This window comes from Tribolium castaneum, chromosome 7, assembly GCF_031307605.1.
Source record: "Tribolium castaneum strain GA2 chromosome 7, icTriCast1.1, whole genome shotgun sequence".
Taxonomy (NCBI): Eukaryota; Metazoa; Arthropoda; class Insecta; order Coleoptera; family Tenebrionidae; genus Tribolium; species Tribolium castaneum.
Window position 1 is genome coordinate 9,308,538 of NC_087400.1, and position 14,846 is coordinate 9,323,383.

At 28.5% G+C, this 14,846-nt stretch overlaps 1 protein-coding gene across 26 annotated transcripts in view; it reads left to right on the forward strand.

Moving 5' to 3' along the window:
- The window catches only part of LOC100306946 (cacophony A), a 157,966-nt gene extending 143,924 nt beyond the window's left edge, over positions 1-14,042 (forward strand). For 20 of the 26 annotated variants that reach the window (XM_064357699.1, XM_064357687.1, XM_064357686.1 and 17 more), the window contains 4 exons: positions 46-206; positions 5,345-5,539; positions 5,594-5,802; positions 9,360-14,042. In XM_064357699.1, coding sequence (XP_064213769.1) covers positions 46-206; positions 5,345-5,539; positions 5,594-5,802; positions 9,360-9,611 — 817 coding nt within the window. In that variant the 3' untranslated portion in view covers positions 9,612-14,042. 26 annotated transcript variants of the gene reach the window in all.
- Positions 14,043-14,846: the final 804 nt, after the last annotated feature.

Genomic DNA, 14,846 nt, shown 5'->3' on the forward strand with positions numbered 1-14,846 from the left:
ATTGTTTTTGTTGCATTTTGTATTTTTGAGCGATTTTTTGTGTAGACGTGGTAATTCGCCTTCGTTGCAAAGAAGTCCATCACCGCGTAGAAAATATCCTCCTCATCTTCATCACGATATTGGCTTTTCTGATACCGTGTCCAATGTGGTCGAGATTGTTAAACACGAACATCAGAGGTCTCATTCGAACAGGAGATTTGTGAGAGGTGAGCAGTTTAATTTACTACTTAACTTATAAGAAAAAGATCAATCGAAATAACAAAAAAGATGTTGGATTATGTTAAACAATTTGAAATTCGAATTTTTTACTTTATTGTACTAAATATTCGCTATAATCTGTACTTTTATAATTCTTACCTTTACTTTAACTTTTTACTTTAAGACATTCTTTGAATTAAACACAAAATACTTCGGTTAGGTTTGCAAGGAGGAAATTTATAGAGGATTGAGTAAAAATATGGTATCAAGCGGTTTTTTGTCCAAACTTTTCACTTTACAAAAAAATTATTATTACATTATTAACTCTTCCGTTAAGTTCAAATGTGATAAACTCGGAATAATAAAAAAACTGCTTTAGAAACAATATTATTGTATTACAGGTCTTTTTAAAGAAAATCTTTATCCAAAAAAATTTAACTTTGCATAAATGGAAAAGAAAAAAATTTGGAAAATTAATAGTTATTTATTTAATGAGTTTGAGTGTAAATCGGACGCTTTATTTCACGAGTGGATTTTTAAACCACGAGTGAAAACGAGTGGTTTATCATCCACGAGGCGTAATAAATGAACCGATTTACACAAAAACGAGTTGAATACAACATTTTATTCTTCGAAATAGACTCAGCAAGGCTTAAAATTGCTTTAAATTTGTTAAAAATAATCTGACGTTTCGTACTGAGAAATGCCAAACAGTTGTCAAAACTTCCTTACACAGGAGAAAAACCGTAAATTTTGACAGTGTTGAAGAATAAAAATAATTAAATAAAAAAATTAACACTTGAAACTGTACTAATTATTATTTTCGCAAAGTATCTAGCTTAAGCAAAACACGTTTGGTTATATACTTTTACTCAACTGTGTGAGTATGCAGATGTAAATATTTATTGAGTTCTTTTAATTTTGATGAGCTCTATTTCACTCATTCTGTTGTACAGTATTATTATTAAATTCCATATTCTAAAAATAGTCTTTGAATTCTTCGTTCTTAATTACTATACTAAGTTGCAAACCGATTAGTCAAAAAATTTTAAAATCATTATGTCTAGTGTTTCCTCTGTCTTCCTACTGAAATGCGTTTTTCGTAAAAAATGTATTGAAACACTGTGTTCAAAATTAGGTGAAGAGCTAACACAAACTTGCCAAAGCAAGCTTTATGTTTTCATTTTAGCTACAAATGCTCTGTTATTTTATTTTTAAAATACTGGACGCAAAACAACGAGCATAAAACGAAAACTTTTGTTAAAGCGTCAAAAATTGCTTATTTTCTTCCAAAAGTCACTTTTTATGCGCAATTTTTCATTAGTTGCGATTTTGTGCTTAATTTAGATGGCTTATATTCGAAAGAGAAATCACTTTTTGAAATTGGGATTATATTTCAAAATTATTATATTTGTTTGAGCATATTTTTTCCAAAATTCTGACAAATTTAACAAAAAATTACAACTTGAATAAATGGATAACTTAAAGTCGAAGCCAAACCAAAGTGGAAATAAAAAGAAGGAATTGGACTAGTTTCGGTATTTATTTATACCATCATCAGCATCCCATACCAGACTGCTTCCTTCTTTTTATTTCCACTTTGGTTAGGCTTCGACTTTAAGTTATCCATTTATTCAATTTGAAAAAATTTAACCTAACTTTGAGATGGTCAACTCCCTCAACTTCCCCAAGAAAAAATTAGAAATTAAGGTCGAAAATTCGTCTTAGCAGTTCTTAAAAACCAGAAATGGAGATTGAAACTTAATACATTATTAGGTTTACTAATACCCTAAATGACCCTACTTAGCCCAGTCAAATAAGTTTTCTAATTTTTGGAGAAAGTACTTGAATTATTATTGATATAAACTACTGAGAAGTAATATTTGAAAATGTTGAATTAAAAAAATATTTCGCAATCTTTAAGACGTGATGAAAAAATTAAATAAAGTGTTTTTTCAAGATAATCCAAAATGGACAAAAGTTAAAAAAAATAGTTTTTCGTAAAAATGTTCTGTTTGAACTGTTAGAAGCAAAGAAAGGGATAATGTTGTGTTTACATTTTCAAGTATTCCTTGTCGCACAAGTTAAAAACTTATTTTTTGTAAAGATTCTTTAATGAATGTAAATTTATTGCAAAGTGCAATTTTCTGGTAACGTATCATGTTTGTGAAATATAGAATGAAATTGAGAAAATAGCAAATTTTGTAGTTTAAATAGTCCGACTTCTTATGTGTTTAACCCTTTTTCAGAGGTTAAAAAATTTTCTCTTAAACCGGTCTTTTTAATCGTTAAGAGTAATTTATATAAAAATTTAAATATATTCTTCAAAAGTTTATTTGAAGCTTATTTGACTTAAATATTTTTGACGTACAGTCACGATCATAAAGAATGTCACTTCTTTAAATCTGGCTTGCTAGCAAGGGGCTGAACTCAAACCTCAGGAATAAATCTTTTAGATCATAAACATCAATAAATATTTTTTTTGAAGTTTACATCTGCTCGGAAGCATGATTTCGCCCTTTTACTTTTTTTACTTTTTACTTTTTACTTTTTACTTTTTACTTTTTACTTTTTACTTTTTACTTTTTACTTTTTACTTTTTACTTTTTACTTTTTACTTTTTACTTTTTTAACATCAACGATATTTAAATCATCGAAATTTGTATTTAATATAATTAATTTACCCAAAATGATTAAAACCGTATTACGTAAACTAAATGAGAAATTATTTAATGTCTTGGATTTTTAAGTCACTCTTTTGTAATTAAATAAAAATAATTTGTTTTTTTAAATTTACAACTAAACGACGTAGTTATTTGTTTAGGTGTGCTGCCCATTAAAACGGCCGAATTTACACTTTCAATGAGGGATCTAAGCATTTATAATTATTTTACAATTTAATCAATCTTAAAAAAAACAGTATAATGCGACGTTGGTGTTTTTATAGTTTTGTTTTTTTTACACCGATCTTAATTACGTATACAGGGTGTCCATTTTTCGAGTTCCACCATAGGGATCTCAGTTATTATGAGAGATACGAGGTCAATTAAATTAGGGCAAAGTAGCGAATTTTTATACTGGACAATTATCTAAAAAAAATGTTTCATTTTTTGTTGGTAAATTATAAAGAAAAATAAAAAATTTGTAATTTTTGTTTCAATTTTTTAATTAAAATCAAACAAACTATACGTTTTTAAGTTAAACATACTTCAGGCACTTTTTTACAAGACACCTGAATCTGTCATTTTCTTTTCAAGGCGTTCTTGATATCAGAGTTACAACATTCAGCTTTTGGTTTTCTTATGGACGCTATAATTGAAACCTGTATTTTTTAAAAGTCATTTTGTTCCTGATTACAACGATGATGTATCACATGATATGATCGAATCTTACATGCTAATTAAAATTAAGAAAAAAGCGTTTTTGCAGAGATTGCTTTGGAAAAAAACGCCAAAAATTGACAGTTCTATTAAATATGCGACCAGAATTTTTAGAACTTTGTCTTATTTTGTTTTACAAAGAATAAACTTCTAGCTTATTATGTCCTTTAGTTTTTAAATAAGTAAGCTTGGCGGAAATGTGAACCTTCCAGATCTAAATTTTGCGCTCAGTCTCTTGCTGGGGGTGACATTCTATCAATTTATACAGATGTAGTAACAAAATTGATACGAAAAACTTCAGTATTATACAGAGAAATAACAATAACATAAAAATAATTTCAAGACATAAGTCAAAAAACTTGTCTATTATAGAATTCATTTAAAGTATATGGTTCGAGATCCAAAATGTAGTCAAATATTTTCTTTTCAAATAAATTTAAATTACAAGTGTGCCTAAATGCACAGGCAAACTATTGTATAGTTATATTCCTGCATAATAACATTTTTTTCCGTCAGCGTAAGTTTGTGTCTTGGATACTCTAAGTCTACTTTGCGAGTGTTGTACTTATGGTCGTTATTGACATTACATAGTAGATTCTGTTTAAAGAAAAATAAAAGTAATCTATATATGTATAAACCAGTTACTGTCAAGAAGTTATTGCTTTCAAAGATGTTCCTACAATTTTCATTATATTTTAAGTGAAACATAGTTCTCATGACTTGTTTTTGAGCAACAAATACTTTTGATATCTTTCCACTTTGCCCCCAAAATATTATACCGTAGCTTAGTAATGATTGAAAATTTACGAAGTATACTATTCTTAGTTGTTCTATGTTAATATATTTTTTTAAAACACGTATTGTAAAATGTACTGAGTTTAATTTTTTTAATAAATTATCTATATGATTAGTCCAGCTTAACTTATGGTCAATGCATATTCCCCGAAAATTAGTTTTCTCTATTAAATCAATTTCTTTAGATGATATTACAATTTTATTCGGTTTCTCTGTATTCTTGTGATTACATATTGCAAAATGAATGCCGTAGGTTTTTTCAAAATTTAACACTAATTTATTTTCCTCAGTCCATTTATTACCTTACTCATGCATATCTTTGCTTCTTTCATTGTATCTGTCATATTTTCACCCCAAATTAATATGTTTGTGTCGTCAGCAAAGTTAACTGCACTATTGTTGCCTGAGACTGTTAAAATGTTTAATCGGTTGTTTATATAAATTACGAAAAATAAAGGCCCTAGTATACTACCTTGAGGTACACCTTGTTTAATTAGAAGTTTATTTGATATATATACGGTATATATACGGTACTGTTTTTTGTTATTATGACCTGCTGATACCTATTATTAAGATAAGATCTGATCAACTTTAACATAATTCTTTAATATAGTTATTAGGATATTATGATATAGGCAATCGAAGGCTTTGGAGAAATCTAAGAAAATTCCAAGAACCACCTTTTTTTCTTCTAATTTATCTAACAGAGCATTAGTGAAGCTAAATATGGCTGAGCCAACAGATTTCCCTTTAATGTACCTGTGTTCTTTATGATCGCGACTGTACTTTTAAAGTGATTTTTAAAAGATTAAACGATTTTCTGTGTTGTTATTTGCTGCAATAATGACCAATTTCGTAACTTGTTTCTCTCAGAATTTGTACTATTTCATTACGAGATTGGTTGCAATCTTATACTTAACTAGATCCAGCCGAAAACCGACCTTCTTATACCTTTTCTTCTCAACTAAAAGAATTCTCCGCAGGCTCGTGGTCAGCCTCCACAAGTCCCGCGCGTTCTCCATCCCCCAGCGATATCCGCCACAACTGTGGATACGGCCCTTTGCGTTCGTCCCGTCGCGGGTACGGCACCACAAGTCTCTGCCAGCGTTCCCGCTCGCCCAGTCCAACCCATCCCATCCCACATCAGCAAGGTCCACCCATAATCGGTAGGTTTAGATGTTGCCAAACGTAGCAGCTAAAGTAGTTAGACAATTTCACAGCCGGTGCTGTGGTAGGTATTCCGATGCAGCAGCAACAGCAGCAATCGTCATCGACCCACGAAAGCACCAGCGTACAGCACAGCCATCCAGTGCTGGGTGGGAGGCGGGGACAAGGCAGGAGACTACCACCAACGCCCTCCAAACCATCCACTTTGCAGCTGAGGCCGGGGCCCATCAACTTTCCGAAACTGAATGCTTCGCCAACGCATGTAAGTCTCACCAAAAAATTCCTGATTTTTCAACAATTTTTGAAACAAAAAAGTATAATACTGTTTTTTTTACTATTAGGCAGTAGCTTAATTATTTAATTAATTTTGTGTTACAATATTTACTTAATAAACATTTTCGTCTTAAAATCACCTACACTCAAGACAATCAATCTAAGAATTTGATCACAAACAAAATAACAATTTTACATTAAAACTGTTTAAGGCTAGATTAAACGTATTTGCTTTATGGCGTTTTTAATGTAAAAGAATTGTGGCTATAATTAAGTCATTTGAAAAAATATCAACGTCGTTTCAAACCCCAGTGTATCTTAGAAATGATATCTACAAGATGGCCTATTGAAAATTTAAACAAAAATTGTACTTAATAAATGATGGCTACTTAAATAAACAAATAAGCACGTTTTTGGACAAACCACGTTTAAGGACACCAAGACTCAAGACTTCAAAATGAAAAACTCTCTAACCAATCGATAGAGATTTTTATTTCAAACAGCTTGGTATTTTAAATTTTTTCTGTTATTAAAAATAAGTTTAATATCGCAAAAATTTTAATTCATTGGAAGTATAAAAATTTTTTGTACGTGATTTATAGCTTAGTTTTTATTTATTTATTTTTTTATTATTATTTTGTGGTTGAGTCGAGTCGTCTTCAGCTAGACTTTGCTCTGCAGAGTTTGTATATTTTATTTTCTTGTTGTTAATAAATACCTATTATTATTATTATTGTTATTATTAATACATAGATCTATTTCGAAAATTTATTAAGTTTTTGTAAATTTGGTGAATGCGCCGGGATTATTTACTCTATTAGGACATTTTTGTGTTTACTTTACAAACTTATTTTTCCTAAATAATTGCGCAAAATGACTTGTGAAATTTAGCAATTCTTCTAAATTCCTAAACGAAGTTAAGCAATAAATCTCTTACTTGTTTTGATCAGAGTTTCTCGATCCAGTATTTAAAGTTTTTTGACTTTTTTTGAACTCCTCTGTTGTTATAAGTTATTTTTTCGTATTGTTTAAGTTTTATTTATTTTTTATTATTATTAATAATAATACATCGACTAATTTCGCAAATTTAGTAAAACCTTTGTAAATTTGGTGGATGCGCCGTGGTCATTTACCCTATTAGTAAATTTTTGTATTTACTTTACTTAATTTATTTTTACGGTATTCTTCCTAAATAAATGCGTAATTTTTTTGAGCACAAAATAATTTGTGGAATTTTGAATTCTGTTCCAAATTTCTAAACGAAATTAAGCAAAAAATCTTACTCGTTTTGGCAAAAATTTCTCGATCTGTTATATAAAGTTTTTTTTAATTTTATTTTTAACTTCTTTGCTGTGATATGTTATTTTTTCGTATTGTTTAATTTTAACATTTTTGGTGTTGGTTCGAGTAGCCTTCAGCTAGAGTTCGCTCTGCAGTTTGTGTATTTTATTTTCTTTTTTAATAAGGGCGGATTATTATTATTATATCGACCAACTTCGCAAATTTATTCAGTGCTTTGTAAATTTGGTGGATATGCCGGGATCATTTACTTTAATAGGAAATTATGTATTTATTGTACGAAATATTTTTGCGGTATTTTTTCTAAATAAGTGCGTAATTTTTTTACGTTTAAAATAACTTGTAAAATTTGGTAATTGTTTTAAATATCTAATCGAAATTGGGTAACAAATGTCTTACAAATGACAAAAGTTTCTCGATCTATTACATAAAATTTTTATTTTCTTTTTAACTTTTTTCTGTTATATTTTAATTTTTCGTATTGTTTAGTTTTTGTTTCTTTTTTTTATTATTTTTGGAGTCGGCTTGAGTAGCCTTCAGCTAAAGTTCGCTCTGCAGAGTTTGTGTATTTTATTTCTTTTTTTTTAAAAAAGGTCTATTATTATTATTATTATTATTATTACAACGACCAATTTTGCAAATTTATTGAATGTTTTGTAAATTTGGTGGATGCGCCGTGATCATTTACCTTACTAGAAGATTTTTTTAATTTATTTTTCCGATATTCTTCCTAAATTAGTGCGTAATTTCCTCATGCTAAAAATAACTTGTGAAATTTTGCGATTGTTTCAATTTTCTAAACAAAATTAAGCAACAAATCCTTTATTTGTTTTGACAAAAGTTTCTCGATCTATTATATAAAGTTTTTTTATTTTTTTATATTTTCTACTGTTATATGTTAATTTTTCGTATTGTTTAATTTCTATTTTTTTATTATTTTGGGGTTGGGTTGAGTAGCCTTCAGTTAAACTTCGCCCTGCAAAGTTTGTATATTTTACTTTCTTTTTTAATGAAGGCCTATTATTATAATTATTATTATCATTACATCGACCAATTTCGTAAATGTATTGAATGCTTCGTAAATTTGGTGGATGCGCCGGGATCATTAACCTTACAATCAGATTTTTGTATTTATTTTACAAACTTTATTTTACGATAATTTTTTAAAGAAATGCGTAATTTTCTTACCAAGAAAATAACTTGTGGAATTTAGCGATTGTTCTAAATTTCTAAACGAAATTAAGCAACAAATCTCTTATTTGTTTTGACCAAAAGTTTCTCGATCTATTATATAAAGTTTTTTTATTTTATTTTTTAACTTTTCTGCTGTTATATGTTAATTTTTCGTATTGTTTAATTTTTATTTTTTTTTATTATTTTGGGGTTAGGTGGAGTAGCCTTCAGTTAAACTTCGCCCTGCAGGGTTTGTATATTTTATTTATTTTTTTAATAAAGGCCTATTATTAATATTATGATTACATCGTCCAATTTCGCAAATGTATTGAATGATTTGTAAATTTGGTGAATGCGCCGGGATCATTTACTCTATTAGGAGATTTTGTATTTATTTTACGAACTTATTTTTACGATATATTTTTTAAAGAAATGCGTAATTTTTTAACTAAGAAAATATCTTGTGGAATTTAGCGATTGTTCCAAATTTCTTAACGAAATTAAGTTACAAATCTCTTGTTTTGACAAAAGTTTCTCGATCTATTATATAAAATTTTTTAATTTGTTTTTTAACTTTTCTGCTGTTATATGTTATTTTTTCGCATTGTTTAATTATTATTTTTTTTATTATTATGGGGTTGGGTCGAATAACCTTCAGTTAGACTTCGCCCTGTAGAGTTTGTGTATTTTATTTTTTTTTTTTAAATGGCGTATTAATTATTGAATTATAATTATTGAATGCTTTGTGAATTTGGTGGATGCGCCGGGATTATTTACCTTATTAGAAAATTTTTGTATTTACTTTACAAACTTAAGTTTACGTTGTTCTTTTTAAATAAGTGTGTAAGTTTCTCACGGATAAAATAACTAATATTTTATTTTATTTATTATTTTTTTTATTTATTAGCAAATTTTTCCAAATTTTTATTGGGAAGTGCTTTCCAAAACGATGAACTACTTACTTGTTTTGACAAAATCTGTTGAATTTGACGTGTTTTGGTTTAATTTTTATGGTTAAACTACAAAAAATGTGATCCGGTTGGTTTTTTTATGTGAAAAAATACTTTTTTGCAGATCCAGTCGCACTCGGCGCACGCGACGCCGCACGCCGCGCCCCACAACTACCACCGCGAGGTCGTCGCGACGTCCAACGTCCCGACGGCGGCGACGGCGCTCCGCGACGGCAACCAGGCGCCCCTCAGCTTCGAACAGGCGGTGGCTTTGGGCCGCGGCGGCAGAATGCTCCCAAGTCCGGTGCCTAATGGTTACAAACCAAAACCAACTCGCTCTCGTCATTCGGACTCTGACGACGACGACTGGTGCTAACACACGGAGAACACTCAGTAAATGAGTTAAAATAATACAATATATTGCGACATTTTTAGAACTAGTGCAACATTATTTGAACGGACGATCTAAAAACATGTTAACTGTTATTCACAATAAATCTCTGGCCTTTCAGGAATTGAATAACATGTTGATGTTGTGTTGGTGTATTCCACAGTGGTGACGATCCTCATCACCGAACTCTTTATTGAATTTTGTAACTACTGCCAATAACAATTTTGAACTTATCGCCCTTTGTATTTATCAGGAGGCGCGCCAAAAGGAACATCACACCTCGATTTTTTCAAGGTTTTTATTTATATTGTCGTGCAATGTTTAATTATTATTAAAATTATTAAAACTTGTTTAAAAATTAATATTTTTATTTTCTTCTATTTTACATGTTTTTCAGTAAATGCTCTAAATTTCGTTATTAAAGCCTAAAAAATAACATTTTCAACATAAAAAAATATTACCTTCAACAAATTCTTTTGATGATTCTTTTATCCCAAACAATGAAGCAACCATTTTTTCTCTGTGATTCTATTTTTATTGTTTTATATTTGTACTCTCATTTATTTATTTATTTTTTGTAAATGATTTTTTCTTTTTTCGAATTTTTGAGAAAAAAAATTTATTGAGTTTTTTCTGATTCTGCTTCTTCTCTGTATAATAAATCTACTAAAATCATTGGAATATAAAAAACAATTTTAGTAACTTGTTTATTAAAATTTAAATAATTAAAATAAAAAATCTTACGCTAAATTATGTCAAGAATTCTTAAAGGGAAGTGTGAGATTGTTCTTACTAACAAAAATAAATTAGATGTATTTTTTGAAAGAAAAAAAAACAAAAAAACAAATATATAAAGAACTTGAATACAAACGGAAACGTGTAAAAATGTGGTAAATAACTTTGAAGAGTTTTTTTTCTCATTTTTCTGATCATTTCATTTTACTTTCTTTGCATCAATTCATTATTGACGTCAGCTGAGATCAGAACTCTTTTTTCAATGTCATTATCGAATGCCAAATTTAGGCATTTGATATTTTTACAAGTACACCGATATTAGTCAAAATGATGAAACATAATCTTGGTATTATTTAAAATTCAAAAGTTTAATCAGTAAATATCTCGATAATATCCCGATATTTCTAAACCATTTTTTTTATATTGAATTATTTATTATTACACATTGGACTCCAAATGTGTATGTTTTTGGATGTAAATGCTCTAAATTTCGTTATTAAAGCCTAAAAAAATTATAATAAAATATTACCTTCAACAAATTCTTTTGATGATTTTTTTGTCCTAAACAATGTAACAATCTATTTTTTTGTTTCCAATTTTTATTGTTCCAAACGTTCAGAAATCCATTTTCCATTTATACTCTCATTACTCTCTTTTGATCGTTTTATTTAGTTTTTGTAATTGAATTGTTTTTAATTTTTTTACCATATTTTGAGATAAAATGTTATTGTTTTTTTTCTGCTTCTTTTCTGTATAATAAAGCTAATAAAATCACTGCAACAAAAAACTATTTTACAAACTTGTTTATTTAAATTAAAAAAATTTGTTCGGTATAGTGATAAACATCTTTGACATTCGATAGGGAAAATAGTAAATGAATTATTAAGTTTATAATATTTTAAATATTTTAAATAAAACAAACACAAATGATCTATCTATAATGTAATTAAAAAAATTAAAAGATTATTTGGAAGAAAAAAAATCAAATAAAAATAAAAAAAATTAAAGAAACTGTTAACAAATTACTTGATTACGAACAAAAACGTGTATAACAGTTAAAATAACAAAAAAAATTTTTAATGTTTTTATATTAAACTTTTCAATTTTAAACAATACCAAAATTACCAGTATTTTGATCAAATTGTGTAAACAATTACTTCCTAAATTTGACATTCGAAGGGACAATAAAACTTATAATCTCTGTTATGGATCAATATAATGAATTGAATTCAAAATAATTTAAATAAATCATTTTTTACGCAAATATCCTGCTACTAACAAAAATGAATCAGCTGTATTAAAAAAAACAAATAATTAAAAAACTATTCAAAAATTACTTAAATATGAACGGATTCGTGTGAAAATGTGGTAAGTAACTTTAAAAAGTTTCTTTAAATTTTTTGTTTTTGTTTTCGATTTTTTTTGGGAAGTTTTGTTTTAATCTTTTTTCTTATTTTTCGGATTATCTTATTTATTTCATTTTACTTCCTTTGTATTAATTCATTATTGATGATAACTGAGATCCCAAAAAATACAGCAATAAGGGGCAAAATGATCAAAACACGATTTTGGTATTATTTAAAATTCAAAAGTTTAACCAAGCAGTACTTTGGTAATATCCTTCTATTTTTAAAAAGTTTTTTTATAATGAATTTTTTATAATTACACATTGAACATATGTTTTTTGATAATTGCTCTAAATTTCATTATTAAAGCCTAAAAAATAGCATTCCCAACATAAAAAAGTATTAGTTTTAACAAATTCTTTTGATAATTAATTTAATTCGTACTCTCATTTTTTTATTTTATTTAGTTTTTGTAATTGATTTTTTCTTCTGCTTTTTCTCTGTATAAGCTAGTAAAATTATTGGAATATAAAAAAGAATTTTACTGACGTGTTCATTCAAATTTAAAAAATAATGAAACATAATCTTGAAATTATTTGTTTAAAATCCAAAAGTTTAATATCCCAAAATTTCAAAAAAATTTTTTGTAAAAAAAAACTAAGAATTTTTTTATTATTATACAATGGGCTCCGAAAATGTTAAAAATTAATTTAATTTAATTTTTGTTAGTTATTTTTCTCAAAAATTGTGACAGTTGAGTTTTCAACTTGTTCATGTTTTGAATTACGAGTTTGAACAGTTTGTTAAATTCTTATCGAGGTCTGAGCTTGTCCATTTTGGCGCGCGTTCTCGTCAAAAGTGGCTGAAGATCCTGAAAATTTTCAAATCTGGCGCTATACCTATTCATATCAAGGTTTTTTAAATTGCCTGAATCACTCCTTATTTGTGTTCATCGACGCCGCGCTTTTTATGAAAATATCAGCAGTAAAATGGGTCTGGATGTTCAGTCACTGTAGCGATGTACGAGTTAGAGTTTCGTATACATGTACATATTAAAAGTAATAATGATTGGTAGTTCTGAAATTTACATTAATGTAATTTATACCAAGCATTTTATTCTGATAAATAAGTATAATTCTTCCCTAAAGTGCTTTAAACACTAAATTTACGAAACATACTTGTTACATCAATAAGAGGTAATTTGAGCGTTTTGATTCGTTTCTCTCATGGATTAGTTGAGACATTATTTCTGTGATATGAGCACTTAATGGTGTGTGTTAAGTGTAATGGTTTAGTGCTCGGAACTGTTTCGTTTCAGTTGAACCTACCTAACCACATAACTGTAGACTCTACTAGTGTTATTACATAGGGCATTCGCCCACTTGTGACCGTTTGCAGCGATGCAAGTGGCTCTTAGTTTATTAAAAAAGATGCCTTATAAACTATTAACCAAGTCTACGCGGAGAAATACAGTAATCTGATTTTTTTTCGTTAACACATGGCCAAAAAACGTTTACGCGAACCAAAAGTGCAGGTCCATTGAATTTCGTTGACAAAAAAAGTCCACTTCTTCGTCACGGGAGTTCGAGTTTTGTTGTGGTTATCACATAACATCAAGTATTGTCATTGAAGACAAAAGTATCTACGATGGAACCACGTCTTTTTCGAAATCCGCGTCCGGTTCCATCCTGCCTGTTTTTATCATTACGATTAATTGTAATATCTCTGCCAATTGAACAAAATGCGGGTCTCGTAATTCATTTAAACTCTGTAGAGATAAGTAGTTCTAGTAATTGAGGGGCGAATCGTTAATCGCCGATCAGTGCGAATGTGCGTGTGTCTTTATGTCTGTCCGTGTGGCTTTGCAGGCATGAGGCCATTTGTATTCACAGACATTTCCGAGATGCTGTTCTTCGTCTGTTTTATTACATTAAATTGAAAAAAAGTCCAAGTTTTATATCCAGCATCTGTACATAATATAGGTATATTAATAAAAACCAAATCTATAATTCTAGAAATATCTGTTAATACATGCTAATCTGTTAAACATTTCAAAAATGATGCTGTGCAACCTGTTATTATATTACGAAATGAAGTATTATCTTGTTATACACATACCTAGGTAAATCATTATTTATCTTTAGATTAAGACTACTTACCAGCAGCATTTTTGAAATCCGTTCGAGTATATATAAATAAATTTATCTTTTTCGTAATTATGTTATGAATATTTATGTATTTATCCATCAGTGAAAATTTGCATTAGTGTTAATTATATTAACATCGCTTACAGCCCATTTTTTAATGAAAATTGTGAATAAATAATAATATACTTTGTCTTGTTTGCTTTCGTACCACCAATCCCACCAAACCCTCTTGTTCTTATTTTTGAAATGTTATTAAAAAAGACCACAAATTACGAATAAAAAATTAACATAACCAAAGTTTTAAATTTCTTAACTTTTTATACCCATCTTGCACAAAATAATGTATTATAAACTAGCAGTTGTCCACGGCTTCGCCCGCAAGTTCACAACCATTTTGAAACACAGAAAAATAATGCAAAACTTAGTATAATAAAAAGTAGAATCACATAATTTTAAAACCGTGACCCAATGTGAATCCGAGTAAATTTTGCTTGTTTCTATAATTGCAAACAAACTCATTCCCTGTTGGTGGATGTAATTTTCAAAAATCTTGAAACATATTTTTTTTTCTTCTTTACCGTAACTCCATATGCCATATTCTTAGAAATAACTTTAAACTTTTGCGTTTAACTCCATTGAGGGTGGAATTTTTACCGACTGTCTAAAATATTAATTGATACGTATAACTTCAACAATAAAGAATTTTTTATATATGTTCATATATTTTTATATGTTTTTATATATGTTTTATATATGTTCAACAGTGAAGGATTTTTTTGTTTAATTCCTTTAAAGTGGAATTTTCAAGAAACCTTAACACGCGTTTTTTATTATTAAACGAACGCTCAAATACCATTTTTTATGGATATAGCTTCAAAATAATAACCTTTTTATGTTTAACCTTCTTTGGAGATGAAATTTCTAAAAATATCATAATAGTTGTTAATTTTTAACCGAATGCCCAAATACCTATTTTTATAGGTATCAGTTAA